Raw genomic sequence first — 20,287 nt, forward strand, 5'->3', positions numbered from 1 at the left:
GTTCCTCGCTCATGAAAGAGGAGCCCCGGTCACTATGTATATAGTTTGGGAACCCGAACAAGGCGAAGAGGTCGTTCAGGCATTTAATGACCGTGGTACTGGTCATGTCTGGGCAGGGGAAGGCAAAGGGGAAACGGGAGTACTCATCAACAATGTTGAGGAAGTACACATTACGGTCAGAGGACGGGAGGGGCCCCTTAAAGTCGATGCTCAGGTGCTCGAAGGGGCGGGTGGCCTTGATCAGGCTTGCTCTGTCCGGCCTAAAGAAGTGCGGTTTGCACTCGGCGCAGGTCTGGCAGTTCCTGGTTATGGTCCTGACCTCCTCGATGGAGTAGGGCAGGTTGCGGGCCTTAATGAAGTGGTAAAGTCTGGTGACCCCGGGGTGGCAGAGGTCGTTGTGGAGGGTCTGAAGTCTATCACTTTGCGCGCTGGCGCATGTAATTCGTGACAGAGCATCGGGGGGTTCGTTCAGCTTACCTGGCCGGTACAAGATATCATAATCGTAGGTGGAGAGCTCGATTCTCCACCTCAAGATCTTGTCATTCTTGATTTTGCCCCTCAGCTTGTTATTAAACATAAAAGCGACCGAACGTTGGTCGGTAAGGAGGGTAAATCGTTTGCCTGTCAGGTAGTGCCTCCAGCGTCGTACCGCCTCCACAATCGCCTGGGCCTCCTTCTCGACCGACGAGTGTCGGATCTCAGGGCCCTGTAGGGTCCTTGAGAAGAAGGCCACCGGTCTCCCCTCCTGGTTAAGGGTGGCGGCTAGGGCGAAGTCGGATGCATCGCTCTCGACTTGGAAGGGGATGGACTCATCCACTGCGTGCATAGTGGCCTTGGCAATGTCTCCCTTAATGAGGGAGAAGGCTGCGCACGCTTCCTCCGTAAGGGGGAAGGATGTGGACTTCATGAGGGGTCTGGCTTTGTCCGCATAATTGGGCACCCATTGGGCATAGTAGGCGAAGAGCCCCAGGGTTCTCCTAAGTGCCTTAGGGCAGTGGGGGAGGGGTAGCTCCATGAGGGGGCGCATTCTTTCGGGGTCGGGGCCGATGAGTCCGTTCTCTACTACACAGCCAAGGATGGCAAGGCGCGAGGTGTTAAACACACATTTCTCCTTATTGTAGGTGAGGTTCAGCCGTTGGGCCGTACGGAGGAATTTCTCCAGATTCACGTCGTGGTCCTGCCGGTCGCGGCCGCAGATGGTGACGTTATCTAGGTAGGGGAATGTGGCCTGCAGTCCGTTCTGGTCAACCATCCGGTCCATCTCCCTTTGGAAGACCGAGACCCCGTTGGTGACACCGAAGGGGACCCTAAGGAAGTGGTATAGGCGCCCATTCGCCTCGAAGGCGGTGTACTGGCGGTCCTCGGGGTGGATAGGGAGTTGGTGGTAGGCTGACTTAAGGTCGATGGTCGAGAATACGCGGTATTGTGCAATCTGATTGACCATGTCAGATATGCGGGGAAGGGGGTATGCGTCCAGCTGGGTGTATCTGTTTATGGTCTGGCTGTAGTCGATGACCAGGCGATTTTTATCGCCGGTCTTAACGACCACGGCCTGGGCACGCCAGGGGCTGTTGCTCCCCTCGATGATGCCCTCCTTCAGGAGACGCTGTGTGGTAAACCACGTTCACTATCGTATCACTGTTAGTAGTTAGCACTGTTCACCACTGTTCGTTATAACTGTATCACTGACCACTATTGTATCACGGTACGAGGTCGCCTCTTGCCACACTGCTATACCTGGGATGACCACTGCCGACTCCGCCTTGGCTCCACCCACCAGGCCAGGTATAAAGGTGAGCGACTGGCTGGTATTCCTCCTGCTTGGATCAGATCACCCACAAGAGTGGGCTCTGTTATTTAGTCAATAAAAACCTTTAGTCACCTTCGTAACTCTTCGCCTTTTATTGGAGGAATTGATAGGTATATCAATTTTATTGACTAAATTTAATGATGTCCGACAACGAGTCACAACCGGCAGAGGAGCCACCAGCGCAGCTCCCAGGAGCACAGCCACACCAGCCAGCTTGGCTGCGAGCCCTCAGACCGCCGTACCTGGACCTGAACCCACGAGCAGCAAACTCAGCCGCAGACTTTAAACACTGGCTGGTCTGCTTCGAATCATACCTGAGAGAATCCAGCGTCCCTCAGGCATCCAAACTAAGTGTCCTGCAGGCACAACTGAGCCCGAGAGTATACACTCTCATCGAGGACATGACTACCTACGAGACCGCCATCAACCTGCTGAAACAGAAGTACCGGACCCCGGTAAACTACATGTACGCTAGGCACCTCCTAAGATCACGGCCGCAACAGCCAGGAGAATCAGTAGCCGAATTCTCACAGGCGCTATATGCACTCGCCAGGAACTGTGACTTTAAATCGGTGTCGGCAGCCGAAAATACTGAAGATAATATCCGCGACGCATTCCTGAAAGGCCTACGGTCCGAGTACTCATGGCAAAGACTGCTGGAAGCTAAAGACCTCAGCATGGAAAAAGCTGAAGCCCTCGCTATCTCCCTGGAAGTGGCCCACCAAGATCAGGAAGCATTCACCAGGTACTGCTCGCGACCCTGGGACTCGGGCCCGACCCCTACCACAGCACCCTTCCCAGCGCCGCCCCCGGGACCTACCTCTGCGTCGGCGTCCCGGACCCGACCGGCCCCGCCACCGGCCCCGACATCGGGCATCCGCGATCGGGCCGCCGGCTGTTTTTTTTGTGGCCAGGAGAAGCACCCGAGGTCGCGCTGCCCAGCCAAGAACTCCATATGCAAAACCTGCCTGAAGAAAGGCCACTTCTCCAAGGCCTGCAGGAGCGGATCCTCAGAGGCCAGCAGTGCCGCATGCGAACTATGGGGGCGGCCATCTTTGTTTAGGGCAACTGAGGCCAGCATCCCCACACATGAGTCATGGGGGCGGCCATCTTTGATTAAGGCAACCGACCCCAATAGTGCCTCATGTGAGCTACGGGGGCAGCCATCTTCTCCGCCATTTTGCCCTACCTCGTGGGAGACGCCATTTTACTCACCACGCCCGACCGCCTCGCCCGCAGATGACAACGACTCGCTCAGCTACACACTAGCTTCCGTCACCCTGGACCAAGCCCGCCCGCACCATCTGTCCAAGTCAATGATGGACATCAAAGTGAACGGCCACGCCACGACCTGCCTGTTCGACAGCGGAAGCACGGAGAGCTTCATCCACCCAGACACGGTGAGCCACTACTCCCTCTCTGTCCTACCAACGCGCAGCCGAATCTCGATGGCATCGAGGTCCCACGCCACGGACATCAGCGGCTACTGTGTCGTGACCCTGTCGGTTAAGGGCACGGAGTATAAAAACTTTAAACTCCTCGTCCTCCCCCATCTCTGCGCTGCCGTCCTACTAGGGCTGGACTTCCAATCCCACCTCCAAAGCGTAACCCTAGCATACGGTGGACCCCTCCCCCCACTCACAGTCAACAACCAGCAAACGTTAAACCGCCCACCGCGGAACACCTGCAGCCTCTCCACCCTCAAGGTCCCGCCACCCTCTCTGTTTGCTAACCTTACCCCTGACTGCAAACCCGTCGCTACCAAGAGCAGGCGGTATAGCGCCGGGGACAGAGCCTTCATTAGCTCTGAGGTGCGGCGCCTCCTGAAAGAGGGCATTATCGAGGGGAGCAGCAGCCCCTGGCGTGCCCAGGTCGTAGTCGTAAAGACCGGCGATAAAAACCGCCTGGTCATCGACTACAGCCAGACCATAAACAGATATACCCAGCTGGACGCATACCCCCTCCCCCGCATATCTGACATGGTCAATCAGATTGCACAGTATAAAGTATTCTCGACCATCGACCTGAAGTCGGCCTACCACCAACTCCCTATCCACCCTGAGGACCGCCAGTATACCGCCTTCGAGGCGAATGGGCGCCTATACCACTTCCTTAGGGTCCCCTTCGGTGTCACTAATGGGGTCTCGGTCTTCCAAAGGGAGATGGACCAGATGGTTGACCAGAACGAACTGCAGGCTACATTCCCCTACCTAGATAACGTCACTATCTGCGGCCGCGACCGGCAGGAACATGACGCGAATCTGGAGAAATTCCTCCGTACGGCCCAACGGCTGAACCTCACCTACAATAAGGAGAAATGCGTGTTTAACACCACGCGCCTTGCCATCCTTGGCTGCGTAGTGGAGAACGGAATCATCGGCCCCGACCCAGAAAGAATGCGCCCCCTCATGGAGCTACCCCTCCCCCACTGCCCTAAAGCACTTAGGAGAACCCTGGGGCTTTTCGCCTACTATGCCCAATGGGTACCCAATTACGCGGACAAAGCCAGACCCCTCCTGAAAGCCACTTCCTTCCCCCTCACGGAGGAGGCGTGCGCGGCCTTCTCCCTCATTAAGGGAGACATAGCCAAGGCCACGATGCACGCAGTGGACGAGTCCATCCCCTTTCAGGTGGAGAGCGACGCATCCGACTTCGCCTTAGCCGCCACCCTAAACCAGGAGGGGAGGCCAGTGGCCTTCTTCTCAAGGACCCTACAGGGCCCCGAGATCCGACATTCGTCGGTCGAGAAAGAGGCCCAGGCGATCGTGGAGGCAGTACGGCGCTGGAGGCACTACCTGGCAGGCAAACGATTTACCCTCCTCACCGACCAGCGTTCGGTGGCTTTCATGTTTAATAACAAGCTGAAGGGCAAAATCAAGAATGACAAGATTTTGAGATGGAGAATCGAGCTCTCCACCTACGATTATGAGATCTTGTACCGGCCAGGCAAGCTGAACGAATCCCCTGATGCCCTTTCACGAATGACATGCGCCAGCGCGCATATCGATAGGCTTCAGACCCTCCACGACCAGCTCTGCCACCCCGGAGTCACCAGACTCTACCATTTCATTAAGGCCCGCAACCTGACCTACTCCATCGAGGAGGTCAGGACCATGACCAGGAACTGCCAGACCTGTGCGGAGTGCAAACCGCACTTCTATAGGCCGGACCGAGCAAGCCTGATCAAGGCCACCCGCCCCTTCGAGCGCCTGAGCATCGACTTTAAGGGGCCCCTCCCGTCCTCTGACCGTAATGTGTACTTCCTCAACATCGTTGATGAGTACTCCCGTTTCCCCTTTGCCTTCCCCTGCCCCGACATGACCAGTAGCACGGTCATTAAGTGCCTGAATGCCCTCTTCGCCTTGTTCGGGTTCCCGAACTATATACACAGCGACCGGGGCTCCTCCTTCATGAGCGAGGAACTCCGGCAATTCCTCCTAGAGAGAGGTATTGCAGCAAGCAGGACCACCAGCTACAACCCCAGAGGTAACGGTCAGGTGGAAAGAGAGAACGCGACGGTATGGAAGGCCGTCCTCTTAGCCTTAAAGTCTAAGGGCCTCCCAACCTCCCGCTGGCAAGAAGTCCTCCCGACAGCGCTGCACTCCATCCGGTCATTACTTTGCACGGCCACTAACACCACCCCCCATGAACGAATGTTCGTTTTCCCCAGGAAGTCGACTACGGGAACCACTCTACCAACCTGGCTGACCGCCCCGGGGCCGGTCTGGCTGCGGAAACACGTGAGGGCCCATAAAACGGACCCCCTGGTCGAGAGGGTGAACCTCCTGCACGCCAACCCCCAGTACGCCTACGTGGCGTACCCAGACGGGCGGGAGGACACTGTCTCCCTACGAGACCTCGCACCCTCAGCCGATCCGGAAACACCGCCACCACCCCCCCCAACCCCAGCCCAGGTAGACGGCATGCCGGAACCCCACGAGCCCTCGCCGACCACGCAAACACCAGCATCAACACCGGATAAGGCACCAGCACCGGATAAGGCAACACCACCGCTGCGGCGATCGGAGAGGCTTACGAAGCCTCCGGACAGACTGACCTACCAGAATTGGTAGTACACTTCACCCCGCCGGACTTAATTCTAAACAAGGGGTGAATGTGGTAAACCACGTTCACTATCGTATCACTGTTAGTAGTTAGCACTGTTCACCACTGTTCGTTATAACTGTATCACTGACCACTATTGTATCACGGTACGAGGTCGCCTCTTGCCACACTGCTATACCTGGGATGACCACTGCCGACTCCGCCTTGGCTCCACCCACCAGGCCAGGTATAAAGGTGAGCGACTGGCTGGTATTCCTCCTGCTTGGATCAGATCACCCACAAGAGTGGGCTCTGTTATTTAGTCAATAAAAACCTTTAGTCACCTTCGTAACTCTTCGCCTTTTATTGGAGGAGTTGATAGGTATATCACGCTGCACCTCAGAGCTAATGAAAGCTCTGTCCCCAGCGCTGTACCGCCTGCTCTTGGTAGCGACGGGTTTGCAGTCGGGGGTGAGGTTAGCGAACAGGGAAGGTGGCGGCACCTTGAGGGTGGATAGGCTGCAGGTGTTACGCGGTGGGCGGTTTAACCTTCGCTGGTTGTCGACTGTGAGTGGGGGGAGGGGTCCACCGGATGCTAGGGTTACACTTTGGAGGTGGGATTGGAAGTCCAGCCCTAGTAGGACGGCAGCGCAGAGCTGGGGGAGGACGAGGAGTTTAAAGTTTTTATACTCTGTACCCTTAACCGACAAGGTCACAGCACAGTAGCCGCTAATGTCCGTGGCGTGGGACCTCGATGCCATCGAGATTCGGTTGCGCGTTGGCAGGACAGGGAGGGAGTAGTGGCTCACCGTGTCTGGGTGGATGAAGCTCTCCGTGCTTCCGCTGTCGAACAGGCAGGTCGTGGCGTGGCCGTTTACTTTGATGTCCATCATCGACTTGGACAGGTGGTGTGGGCGGGCTTGATCCAGAGTGACGGAGGCTAGCGTGTAGGTAAGCGAGTCGTTGTCGTCTGCGGGCGAGGCGGTCGTCGGGTCCGGGGGCCCGGTGGCAGTCGGGCGTGGTGGGTAAAATGGCGTCTCCCACGAGGTAGGACAAAATGGCGGAGAAGATGGCTGCCCCCATAACTCACATGAGGCACTATTGGGGTCGGTTGCCTTGATCAAAGATGGCCGCCCCCATGACTCACGTGTGGGGATACTGGCCTCAGTTGCCGTGAAAGAAGATGGCCGCCCCCACAGTTCGCATGAGGCACTGCTGGCCTCTGAAGATCCGCTCCTGCAGGCCTTAGAGAAATGGCCTTTCTTCCTGCAGGTTGTGCAGGTAGAGTTCCTGGCTGGGCAGCGCGACCTCGGGTGCTTCTCCTGGCCGCAAAAGAAGCAGCCGGCGGCCCGATCGCGGGTGCCCGATGTCGGAGCCGGTACCGGGGGTGGCGGGCCCGGTCGGGTCCGGGACGCCGACGCTGAGGTAGGTCCCGGGGGCGGCGCTGCGAAGGGTATTGCGGTAGGGGTCGGGCCCGAGTCCCAGGGTCGCGAGCAGTACCTGGAAAACGCCTCCTGGTCCTGATGGGCCACCTCCAGGGAGAGAGCGAGGGCTTCAGCTTTGTCCAGGTCGAGGTCTTTAGCTTCAAGCAGTCTTTGCCGTGAGTAGTCGGACCGTAGGCCTTTCACAAAGGCATCGCGGATATTATCTTCCGTATTTTCAACAGCCGTCACCGCTTTAAAGTCACAGTTCCTGCCGAGTGCTCTTAGCGCCCGTAAAAATTCAGCTACAGACTCTCCTGGCTGTTGCGGGCGGGATCTTAGGAGGTGCCTGGTGTACATGTAATTTACCGGGCTGCGGTACTGCTGTTTCAGTAGGTTGATAGCGGCCTCGTACGTAGTCGTGTCCTGTATGAGTGCGTATACTCTCGGGCTCGCTTGGGCGTTCAGAAGTCTTAGTTTGGATCTCTGCGGGGCGCCGGATTCTTCCAGGTAGGATTCGAAGCAGTCCAGCCAGTGTTTGAAGTTGAGGGCTGCGTTTGCTGCCTGTGGGTTTAGATCCAGGTACGGTGGTTTGAGGGCTTGCAGCCAAGCCGGCTGGTGTGGCTGTGCTTCTGGGAGGGCTTCTGGCTGGCCAGTAGTAGACATCTTTAAAATTTAGTCAATAAAATTGATATACCTATCAATTCGTCCAATAAAAAGCGACGAGTTAGGAACGTAACTAAAGGTTTTTATTGACTAAATAACAGAGCCCACCCTCGTGGGTGATCGAGTCCAACAAGGAGGAATACCAGCCAGTCGACTACCTTTATACCTGGGCAGGTCGGTGGAGCCATGGGCGGAGTCGGAGGTGGTCAGCCCAGGTATAACAGCGCGACAAGAGGCGACCTCGTATCGTGATACAACAGTGATAACGGTGATAACAATACAACAGTGATAACTATAGTGTAACGATAAAAGTGGTTTACCACAGAGAGTATTCCATCACACTCCTGACTTGTGCCTTGTAGATGGTGGAAAGGCTTTGGGGAGTCAGGAGGTGGGTCATTCACCACAGAATACCCAGCCACTGACCTGCTCTTGTTGCCACAGTATTTATGTGACTGGTCCAGTTAAGTTTCTGGTCAATGGTGACCTCCAGGATATTGATGGTGGGGGATTCGGCGATGGTAATGCCGTTGAATGTCAAGGGGCAGTGGTTAAACGCTCGCTTGTTCGAGATAGTCATTGCCTGGCACTTGTGTGACGCGAATGTTTCCTGCCACTTATCAGCACAAGACTGAATGTCGTTCAGGTCTTGCTGCATGCGGGCATGGATTGCTTCATTTCCTGAGGAGTTGCGAATGACACTGAACACTGTGCAGTCATCAGCGAACATCCCCACTTCTGACCTTATGATGGAGCGAAGGTCATAGATAAAGCAACTGAAGATGGTTGGGCCTAGGACACTGCCCGGAGGAACTCCTGCAGCAATATCCTGGGGCTGTGATGATTGACCTCCAAACACCACAACCATCTTCCTTTGTGCTAGGTATGACTTCAGCCAGTTGAGAGTCCCCCCCACCCCCCGATTCCTATTGACTTCAGTTTTACTAGGACTCCTTGATGCCACACTCGGTCAAATGCTGCCTTGATGTCAAGGGCAGTCACTCTCACCTCGCCTCTGAAATTCAGCTCCTTTGTCCATGTTTGGACCAAGGCTGTGATGAGGTCTAGAGCAGAGTGGTCCTGGTGGAACCCAAACTGGGCATCAGTGAGCAGGTTATTGGTGAGTAAGTGCTGCTTGATAGCACTGTCGATGACACCTTCCGTCACTTTGCTGATGATCGAGAGTAGACTGATGGGGCGGTAATTGGCCGGTTTAGATTTGTCCAGCTTTTTGTGGACAGGACATACCTGGGCAGTTTTCCATTGTTGGATAGATGCCAGTGTTGTAGCTGCACTGGAACAGCTTGGCTAGAGACGCGGCTAGTTCTGGAGCACAAGTCTTCAGCGCGACAGCCGGGATGTTGTCTGGGCCCACAGCCTTTGCCTGAGCCCGCAATTTCAATCCACCACTTCAATCCCATTATACTGGCTCTCCCAATTGAAGCCCAACATTCTTCAGGTAAATTAGTACATTACAAAATTATCAATAATTAACGTTAACTTCGCAAAAATATTTAGCGTGAAAGCACATTCTGAAAGTCAACCCAAAGGCCAACCGCAGCATTAAAATGAGCCAAGAAACGGCTGCACTCAAACCCAGGCCAGTTTCTCAGATACTGGGACACAATATTCCCTTTAATTTTTTTGGGGGGTACGCGGCCCATTCAACTTTCCACGCCTGTGCAGTTTTTCCCCCATTGTGAAGCTGGCAAGCGGCCTGCGCGGGACCTCCAGAGCACTGCGCAGCCACGCAGCTTAATGGAAACATTGCTGGGACAGCTTGCAGCCAGCCTTAAAGCAAATCCATTTCGACACTTGCAAGAATAAACCGGGTCTTGTTGAGATGCTTCAGATAACAACAATGACCACACTACAAAAAGTAATCCATTGGTTGTAAGCATTTTGAAATGTTTTGAGGACATAAAGGTGCTATACAAATTCAGTGTTTTTGCAGTAGAGGGAGGTGCAGAGTGAGAGACAGATAGAGACTTTCAAAAAACAGACAGAAGCAGCTCATTCTGAGCATTACCTGAAAGTTCCTCTCTCCACGTCCTGCCCGCTCAAGCGGATATGAATACCTTCGTTAAGCAAGGATCCGAATGCCATGTACTCCGCTAAGGCCCAGTCCACACTGCGATTCTTCACCATCTCTCCACGGCCTTTTAGGATACGAGTTAAACCTGCAGGGAGAGAACGAAAATCATTTAGCCACCGCAATTTTAAATAGTTAGCAGAGCAAATGCAATGATCAGATAATGAAAAATTGAGAGGTTACGTAGCGCTAGAATGCTTCCATTGGTTGATAAATTGGTAACAAGGGGACATACACTCAGGGTTATCACCAAGAAAACAAAGGGGCAAAATGGAAAGAAATATTTTCATAGCGCTTTACTGAAACATGGAATGTTTTACAAAAAGTGGATATTGAGACAGAGACGACAGCGTCATTTAAAAGGGAATTAGGTAAGTATTTGAAAAGGAAGAAAAGGACACAAGCAAAGGGCAAGGAAATAGGATTACAGTAGACAGTTCCAGAGCTAGCACAAGCGTGATGGGCTGAATGGCCTCCTGTACTGTAATTTCTACGACCAGTTCTTCATGGGTTAGGCAGTCACTCATCATAACATTACTGGCTACCCACAATTACCCTGTGCAGAGGGCAGGCTTAGAGCATGCCCCAACGGTTGAAACTGTTGGTGAAATACCAATACTGGCTGGTCCAAGTTTTCTGCAACCAGTATATATTCCCATTTAAAACAAAGTCACCACCAGCCCCCCACCCCCCAACTTCTTCCCATTTCTCTTCTGCTCCACATCCTCTGGGTGCCAGGATCCTGCCAATATGCTTTATAACTTACAGTTTGGATTTTTCAGAGTCCCCTGCAGTGATAGGGGAGAAACTACCTGGTTGAGTCCGAGGATGTAAAAAGCAATTGTTAAGGGAGCAGCACAGACATGGAAAGAGGTGACTTGGAGGACACTTCAGGGGTAGACTGATGGCCATTGTTACTTGTGATGTACAATGGCACATTGGATCCAAAATGGGCTTAGTGGCAGGAGGCAGAGGGTGATGGTCGAAGGTTGTTTTTGTGACTGGAAGCCTGTGTCCAGTGGTGTACCGCAGGGATCGGTGCTGGGTCCTTTGCTGTATGTAGCATACATTAATGATTTAGATATGAATGTAGGGGGTATGATCAGTAAGTTCGCAGGTGACACGAAAATTGGTGGAGTGGTAAATAGCGAGGAGGGAAGCCTCAGGCTACAGGACGATATAGATGGGTTGGTCAGATGGGCAGAACAGTGGCAAATGGAATTTAACCCTGAAAAGTGTGAGGTGATGCATTCTGGGAGGACGAACAAGGCAAGGGAATACACAATGAATGGTAGGACCCTAGGAAGGACAGAGGAACCTTGGTGTGCATGATCCCTGAAGGCAGCAGGACAGGTAGATAAGGTGGTTAAGAAGACATATGAGATATATTCTATGCCTCGGCTAATGAAGTAAGAGCAGGGAGGTTATGATGGAGCTATACCAAACGCTAGTTAGGCCACAGCCGGAATACTGTGTGCAGTTCTGGTCGCCACACTATAGGAAGGATGTGATTGCATTGGAGAGGGTGCGGAGGAGATTCACCAGGATGTTACCTGGGCTGGAGCGTTTCAGCTATGAAGTGAGACTAGACAGGCTGGGGTTGTTTTCCTTAGAGCAGAGAAGGCTGAGGGGGGACCTGATTGAGGTGTACAAAATTATGAGGGGCATAGATAGGGTAGATAGAAAGGAACTTTTCCCCTTAGTAGAGGGGTCAATAACCAGGGGGCATAGATTCAAGGTAAGGGGCAGGAGGTTTAGAGGGGATTTGAGGAGAAACTTTTTCACCCAGAGGGTGGTTGGAATCTGGAACTCACTGCCTGAAAGGGTGGTAAAGGCAGGAACCCTCACAACATTCAAGAAGCATTTAGATGAGCACTTGAAACGCCATAGCATACAAGGCTACAGACCAAATGCTGGAAAATGGGATTAGAATAGGCAGGGCTTGACGGCCGACGCGGACATGATGGGCCGAAGGGCCTTTTTCTGTGCTGTATAACTATGATTTTTATTCGTTCCTGGGATGTGGGCGTCGCTGGTAAGGCCAGCATTTATTGCCCATCCCTAATTGCCCTCGAGAAGGTGGTGGTGAGCCGCCTTCTTGAATTGCAGCAGTCCGTGCGGTGAAGGTACTCCCACAGTGCTGTTAGGGAGGGAGTTCCAGAATTTTTGACCCAGCGACGATGAAGGAACAGCGATATACTTCCAAGTCAGGATGGTGTGTGACTTGGAGGGGAGCTTGGAGGTGGTGGTGTTCCCATGCGCCTGCTGCCCTTGTCCTTCTAGGTGGAAGAGGTCGTGGGTTTGGGATGATTTGGAGCAAGGTAACAAAAGACATCCAAGTTTGTGGATGGTACCAAATTGGAAGGGGTTATAAGTAATGAGGAACAAGTGTACCAGCTGCAAAGGGGTCTGGGTAGGTTATAGGATTAGGACAAAAAGTGGGAGATGTCATTTAGTGTAGAGAAATGCAAAGTCAAAGAAGGGAGATAAAGAGTGGGGTACAAAACAACTGGGAACAATCTGCAAGAAACAACACAGACGAGGGATCCAAAGGGGTTTAATGCAAAACACCTTTAAACCATCAGCACACCAGTTATGTTGAAAAGGGCAAACCGGGCCTTAGAATGTACTGCTTGAGGGATGCAGCACAAGTCCTTGAAAGTAATAGTTAACTTGTACAAAGCAAGGTAAAGTGGGTGAAGTCTTCTGTGAGACTGGTCTGACAGGCAGAGATGGTCATTTCTAGTCATGTTCCTAAGGAAATTCAGATATTGGGGACTGATGTTAGCCAAGTTCATCTAGTGATGCATCATGGGCAATATGGTCTCCTTGAGCTTGTTCAGTTATTTTAAGAGTCGAGGAGGTTTTTCTGAAATTGGCCACAGGTTTCCCAACACTCACTGTTCTTCCCCTTCCCCCAGGAGTTAGTATTGTTAGTGACTGGGAGGATGGGCACAAGGTAGCACCATCTAATGGATAGGATGAGCACTGATGGGCCAGATAGTCCTTTCGCATCCCTCTTTTAATATGTTCGAAAATATCCACGTGGGCCAAGCAATGGCTGATGCTGCTGGGTGTGAACTGCGGGGCTGTACTGGAATCCTCACCAATGAACTCAGGCCTACCTCCGTGAATAGTGAAATCTTCCACCGGCACAGAGCTGGCTACACTTCCGATGTGATTCAACGTTTCCTCGCTCAGACCAGTGGAGGGACAGCTCATGCTTTTAGGCTGGCCATCGAGAGTGAAAAAACCTAGAGGCACAATGGAAACAAAGTGAATTACACATCTAAAAAAAAAAGCAACATAGAGATGCACTTTTCTTCACAGGACAGGTAGGTGTGCTACTCCCAGCTACTGCTATGAGGTGTGCTGATCAATCCTTTCGTTTAGCAGTTAATTCTCTCTTTGGGAAAGTGAGTCTTCTCCACTACAGCATTGCCCAGAGATCACGGAGTGCTGTACGATATTATTTTAGTTACTAACACTTATTTTCTCTTGCTAATCTTCTCCCTCCCCTCCTGAAGGCACTGACCCCTCAATGGTTGCTGGTCACTCCGGGTCCCTTGCCCACTAATCACATGCTCGCCTTGACTAGAAGTGCTGGCAGGTTATTTGACACTCGAAGGCATCACTGCTTGAACCTGAACTCACCCGATGTCCCCACACACAGCAGGACCAACCAGAAGCACGGACCTTCTCCGATTTTTGCCTCCCTAACCCAGGGACAGGTGAAGGCTAAGGCCAATACCATCACTCCAACCCAGTCTGCTGAGACCAGCTAGCTAGTAACAGAGCAGGGCTTTTAAACCTGCAACTTGCCTGGTTTGTAGGATTCAGCTACTCACTGGATTAATACAATGAGCTATCAGGGTACTTGATGCTTATAAACTACCTCCATACTGCTGCCAGGCACCCTGCTGTAGATGGAGGCTCTCTATTCCATTCCTACTCCCACTCTTACCTCATTAAAATCTCTTGAACTGTACTCTGGCTCCGTGTCAGTGAACGTTATATACAAGGGGTGTGAGTCAGGGTCAGTGAATGTTATATACAGGGGATGTGAGTCAGGGTCAGTGAATGTTATATACAGGGGATGTGAGTCAGGGTCAGTGAGTGTTATATACAGGGGATGTGAGTCAGGGTCAGTGAGTGTTATATACAGGGGATGTGAGTCAGGGTCAGTGAGTGTTATATACAGGGGATGTGAGTCAGGGTCAGTGAATGTTATATACAGGGGATGTGAGTCAGGGTCAGTGAACGTTATATACAGGGGATGTGAGTCAGGGTCAGTGAGTGTTATATACAGGGGATGTGAGTCAGGGTCAGTGAACGTTATATACAGGGGATGTGAGTCAGGGTCAGTGAGTGTTATATACAGGGGATGTGAGTCAGGGTCAGTGAGTGTTATATACAGAGGATGTGAGTCAGGGTCAGTAAATGTTATATACAGGGGATGAGTGTCAGGGTCAGTGAGTGTTATATACAGGGGATGTGAGTCAGGTCAGTGAACGTTATATACAGGGGATGTGAGTCAGGGTCAGTGAATGTTATATACAGGGGATGTGAGTCAGGGTCAGTGAGTGTTATATACAGGGGATGTGAGTCAGGTCAGTGAACGTTATATACAGGGGATGTGAGTCAGGGTCAGTGAGTGTTATATACAGGGGATGTGAGTCAGGGTCAGTGAGTGTTATATACAGGGGATGTGAGTCAGGTCAGTGAGTATTATATACAGGGGATGTGAGTCAGGGTCAGTGAGTGTTATATACAGGGGATGTGAGTCAGGGTCAGTGAACGTTATATACAGGGGATGTGAGTCAGGGTCAGTGAGTGTTATATACAGGGGATGTGAGTCAGGGTCAGTGAGTGTTATATACAGAGGATGTGAGTCAGGGTCAGTGAGTGTTATATACAGGGGATGTGAGTCAGGTCAGTGAACGTTATATACAGGGGATGTGAGTCAGGGTCAGTGAATGTTATATACAGGGGATGTGAGTCAGGGTCAGTGAACGTTATATACAGGGGATGTGAGTCAGGTCAGTGAACGTTATATACAGGGGATGTGAGTCAGGGTCAGTGAATGTTATATACAGGGGATGTGAGTCAGGGTCAGTGAGTGTTATATACAGGGGATGAGAGTCAGGGTCAGTGAACGTTATATACAGGGGATGTGAGTCAGGGTCAGTGAGTGTTATATACAGGGGATGTGAGTCAGGTCAGTGAACGTTATATACAGGGGATGTGAGTCAGGGTCAGTGAGTGTTATATACAGGGGATGTGAGTCAGGGTCAGTGAGTGTTATATACAGGGGATGTGAGTCAGGTCAGTGAACGTTATATACAGGGGATGAGTGTCAGGGTCAGTGAGTGTTATATACAGGGGATGTGAGTCAGGTCAGTGAACGTTATATACAGGGGATGTGAGTCAGGGTCAGTGAATGTTATATACAGGGGATGTGAGTCAGGGTCAGTGAGTGTTATATACAGGGGATGAGAGTCAGGGTCAGTGAACGTTATATACAGGGGATGTGAGTCAGGGTCAGTGAGTGTTATATACAGGGGATGTGAGTCAGGGTCAGTGAATGTTATATACAGGGGATGTGAGTCAGGGTCAGTGAACGTTATATACAGGGGATGTGAGTCAGGGTCAGTGAGTGTTATATACAGGGGATGTGAGTCAGGGTCAGTGAATGTTATATACAGGGGATGTGAGTCAGGGTCAGTGAGTGTTATATACAGGGGATGTGAGTCAGGGTCAGTGAGTGTTATATACAGGGGATGTGAGTCAGGGTCAGTGAATGTTATATACAGGGGATGTGAGTCAGGGTCAGTGAACGTTATATACAGGGGATGTGAGTCAGGGTCAGTGAACGTTATATACAGGGGATGTGAGTCAGGGTCAGTGAGTGTTATATACAGGGGATGTGAGTCAGGGTCAGTGAGTGTTATATACAGGCGATGTGAGTCAGGGTCAGTGAACGTTATATACAGGGGATGTGAGTCAGGGTCAGTGAGTGTTATATACAGGGGATGTGAGTCAGGGTCAGTGAGTGTTATATACAGGCGATGTGAGTCAGGGTCAGTGAATGTTATATACAGGGGATGTGAGTCAGGGTCAGTGAGTGTTATATACAGGGGATGTGAGTCAGGGTCAGTGAACGTTATATACAGGGGATGTGAGTCAGGGTCAGTGAACGTTATATACAGGGGATGTGAGTCAGGGTCAGTGAGTGTTATATACAGGGGGAGTGTTATATACAGGGGATGAGAGTCAGGGTCAGTGAACGTTATATACAGGGGATACAGGTGGCTCCACAGTGAAGGGCTACACTCAGTGACTCCAAAGTACTTGTGATCTTTGGTTAGTAGAGGTCATTAGTCAGTCACCCATATGAAGTATGCAGGTTTATTACAACTTCACACTTAATTGTGTTGGAAATAAACGAAGAGCGGAAACCAACGGGATTCACAAAAATGTTACTCCTCAGCATCTTTCAGTTCTGACGAAAGGGCACTGATCTGAAACGTTAACTCTGTTTCTCTCTCCACAGATGCTGCCTGACCTGCTGAGTATTTCCAGCATTTTCTGTTTTTACATCCGCATCAGAAGCGGATTCACTCACTGATGCTTTGATTTCTGAGTATCATAGAATCATAGAAATTTACAGTACAGGAGGTCGTCATTCGGCCCATCGTGTCCGTGCCGGCCGACAAAGAGCTATCCACCTCATCCCACTTTCCAGCTCTTGGTCCGTAGCTCTGTGGGTTACAGCACTTCAAGTGCATATCTAAGTACTTTTTAAATGTGATGAGGGTTTCTGCCTCTACCACCCTTTCAGGCAGTGAGTTCCAGACCCCCACCACCCTCTGGGTGAAAAAAATTCTCCTCAACTCCCCTCTAATCCTTCTACCAATTACTTTCAATCTATGTCCCCTGGTTATTGACCTCTCTGCTAAGAGAAATAGGTCCTTCCTATCCACTCTATCTAGGCCCCTCATAATTTTATAAACCTCAATTAGGTCTCCCCTCAGCCTCCTCTGTCTCAAAGAAAACAACCCCAGCCTATCCAGTCTTTCCTCATAGCTAAAATTCCCCAGCCCAGGCAACATCCTCGTAAATCTCCTCTGCACCCTCTCTAGTGCAATCACATCCTTCCTGTAATGTGGTGACCAGAACTGCACGCAGTATTCTAGCTGCGGCCTAACTAGTGTTTTATACAGTTCAAGCATAACCTCCCTGCTCTTATATTCTAAGCCTTGGCTAATAAAGGCAAGTATCCCATATGCCTTCTTAACCACCTTAGCTACCTGTCCTACTACCTTCAGGGATCTGTGGACATGCACTCCAAGGTCCCTCTAATCTTCTACACTTCAGTATCCTACCATTTATAGTGTATTCCCTTGCCTTGTTAGCCCTCCCCAAATGCATTACCTCACACTTCTCCAGATTGAATTCCATTTGCCACTGTTCTGCCCACCTGACCAGTCCATTGATATCTTCCTGCAGTCTGCAGCTTTCTCATTATCAACCAGCCGATTTTTGTATCATCTGCAAACTTCTTAGTAGATTTCTGTGTAGCGCTGCTGACTCCCAATACACAAGTCCCGTGCAGCCAGTGGCAGTACTAGAAGTAAACTCACTGGCCTGCACTCATCCCACAGCACCAGAGACATCACGACACAAGCATGCAGATGCATAGGACTACCTCGGTAGCCTGCCCACTGCAGATGGAGTGCTCAAAAGCTCACAGTAGCAGCAGAAAGGGACCAGTGTATACCTGGCTTTCAGTTTGGGAGTTAGCCAACATAGAGCTCACTCTCCAAAGACCTGGAGCCCAAACCAGAATAAAAACACTCCCCTGTGGACTGGTTGTTCCACTAAAATTAGACAAACTATTGTCACTGCACTCTATAGTCTCTGGACCAGAGTTATTTTTGTCACAAATGCTACATTGAACAGTACACACGCATCCCTAGCACATTTACAGCTGTAGAATCATAGAAATATACGGCACAGAAGGCGGCCATTCGGCCCATCATGTCTGTGCTGGCCAAGAAAGAGCTATCCAAGATGGCTGTTTAAGATGGCTTCTTCCTTCCTCATGACTCATTAAGACATTTTAAGTACAATTTTAGGATACAACTTGAAAGATATTCAACCCAGAAACAGCAGCACTGTTGCCTCACAGCGCCAGGGACCCGGGTTCAAATCCGGCCTCGGGTGACTGTGCAAACTCCACACAGACATTCTCCCCATGTTTGCGTGGGTTTCCTCCGGGTGCTCCGGTTTCCTCCCACAGTCCCAAGATGTGCGGGTTAGGTTGATTGGCCATGATAAAAATTGACCCTTAGTGTTAGGGGGGATTAAATATGTGGGGTTACGGGGATAGGGCTTGGTTGGGATGGCTGTCGGTGTAGGGACCGAGTGCTAGGGTTTGGATGATCAGCCATGATCTCGTTGAATGGCGGAGCAGGCTCGAGGGGCCGAATGGCCTACTCCTGCTCCTATCTTCTATGTTTCTACATTCACCAAACAAACCTCCTCCCAATTCACCGGTTAGGCTGAGCCAAGCAAGAAAGATGCACACATCTCTGTCCATAACTGAGCAGCAGGGTGGCAGGACAGATCGTCCCAATTGCAGCATCCTTTTCACACCACAGTGCCAGATGTGACGTCTTTATATTGGATGTTCGCCAAACCAACTTCAGGTTACCGAGGCACCAACATGTCGAAACTCCTTCTGAAAGGCTAAGCGACCCAGAAACCGCCTCCTCTCTGGCTTTATACCTTCTCTGCCTGCATCGCCCACTGATATACTTACCAGGCCATGGGGAGTCGAGCCAGTGTTTAATGTGCATGATTTTCTCATCTTTGGAGCGAGCGTATGCCTCCTCGCAAATCTTGTCATATTTGGCCATTTCCGCCTACACAACCAAAAAGCAAAAAAATACACCCTTTGAGAAGTAGCAAATGTAACTAAAACACCAACTCTACCACTGTGCACACAATGGGGCCATCAACATCATACAGATAGCTGTGGTGACACATGCATGCAGGCAAGGGTCCTGGTGAAGGGTTGCAGCTAAATCTTAGTCTAGTTTGCTCCTCTAGATGCTGACTGACCACGTGCGCGCATCCAGTTATCTTTATCAGCTCCATCAGGGTGATATTCTGTGAAGGCAATGTGCAAGGTTCACTAGATTGATTCCTGGGATGAGAGGGTTGTCCTGTGGAGGAGAGATTGAGTAGATTGGGCCTATACTCTCTGAGTTTAGAAGAATGAGATGTGATCTCATTGAAACATACAAGATTCTGAAGGGGATTGACAGGGTAGATGCTGAGAGGTTGTTTCCCCTGGTTGGAGTGTCTAGAACTAGGGGGCAAAGTCTCAGGATAAGGGGTCGGCTTTTTAAGACTCAGATGAGGAGGAATTTCTTCACTCAGAGGGTTGTGAATCTTTGGAATTCTCTGCCCCAGAGGGCTGTGGATGCTGAGTTGTTGAGTATATTCAAAACAGAGGTAGAAAGATTTTTGGACTTGAGGAATCAAGGGATATGGGGATAGGGCAGGAAAGTGGAGTTGAGGTCAAAGATCAACCATGATCTTATTGAATTGCGGAGCAGGCTCGAGGGGCGGTATGGTCTACTCCTGCTCTTAATTCTTATGCCTTTAAACACTAAATAGCCATGGAACTTGTCAACCAGGGCTCAACTCTAAATTGGTCAGATTTTCCAAGCTTTTTACAATTCAAAATTCTAAAGTTTAACCACATCAAGGAATCCGGAAAGGAAAGCTCAGACTAGAAGAGGTGTTCATAGAAACATAGAAGATAGGAGGAGTAGGCCATTCGGCCCCTCGCGCCTGCTCCGCCATTCAATGAGATCATGGCTGATCATCCAAACTCAGTACCCTGTCCCTGCCTTCTCCCCATACCCCTTGATCCCTTTAGCCTTAAGGAATATATCTAACTCCTCCTTGAATATATTTAATGAATTGGCCTCCACTGCCTTCTGTGGTAGAGAATTCCACAGGTTCACCACTCTCTGGGTGAAGAAATTCCTCCTCATTTCAGTCCTAAATGGCTTACCCCTTATCCTTAGACTGTGACCCCTGGTTCTGGACTCCCCGCCATCGGGAACATCCTTCCTGCATCTAGTCTGTCTAGTCCTGTTAGAATTTTATAAGTTTCAATGAGATCCCCTCTCATTCTTCTAAACTCCAGCGAGTATAAGCCCAATCGACCCAATCTCT

At 50.9% G+C, this 20,287-nt stretch overlaps 1 protein-coding gene across 2 annotated transcripts in view; it reads right to left on the reverse strand.

Moving 5' to 3' along the window:
• Nucleotides 1-20,287, reverse strand: part of ogdha (oxoglutarate dehydrogenase a) — a 141,711-nt gene that overhangs the window by 29,547 nt on the left and 91,877 nt on the right. For both annotated transcript variants that reach the window (XM_085971235.1, XM_085971236.1), the window contains 3 exons: nt 18,858-18,960; nt 13,159-13,287; nt 9,971-10,121 (listed from right to left, as the gene is read on the reverse strand). In XM_085971235.1, the coding sequence (XP_085827361.1) occupies nt 9,971-10,121; nt 13,159-13,287; nt 18,858-18,960 (383 nt within the window). The remainder of the gene's footprint in view (nt 1-9,970; nt 10,122-13,158; nt 13,288-18,857; nt 18,961-20,287) is intronic.

The sequence above is a fragment of the Somniosus microcephalus genome, chromosome 30, assembly GCF_052327205.1.
Source record: "Somniosus microcephalus isolate GS21.2 chromosome 30, FLI_Smic_1.0, whole genome shotgun sequence".
Lineage (NCBI taxonomy): Eukaryota > Metazoa > Chordata > Chondrichthyes > Squaliformes > Somniosidae > Somniosus > Somniosus microcephalus.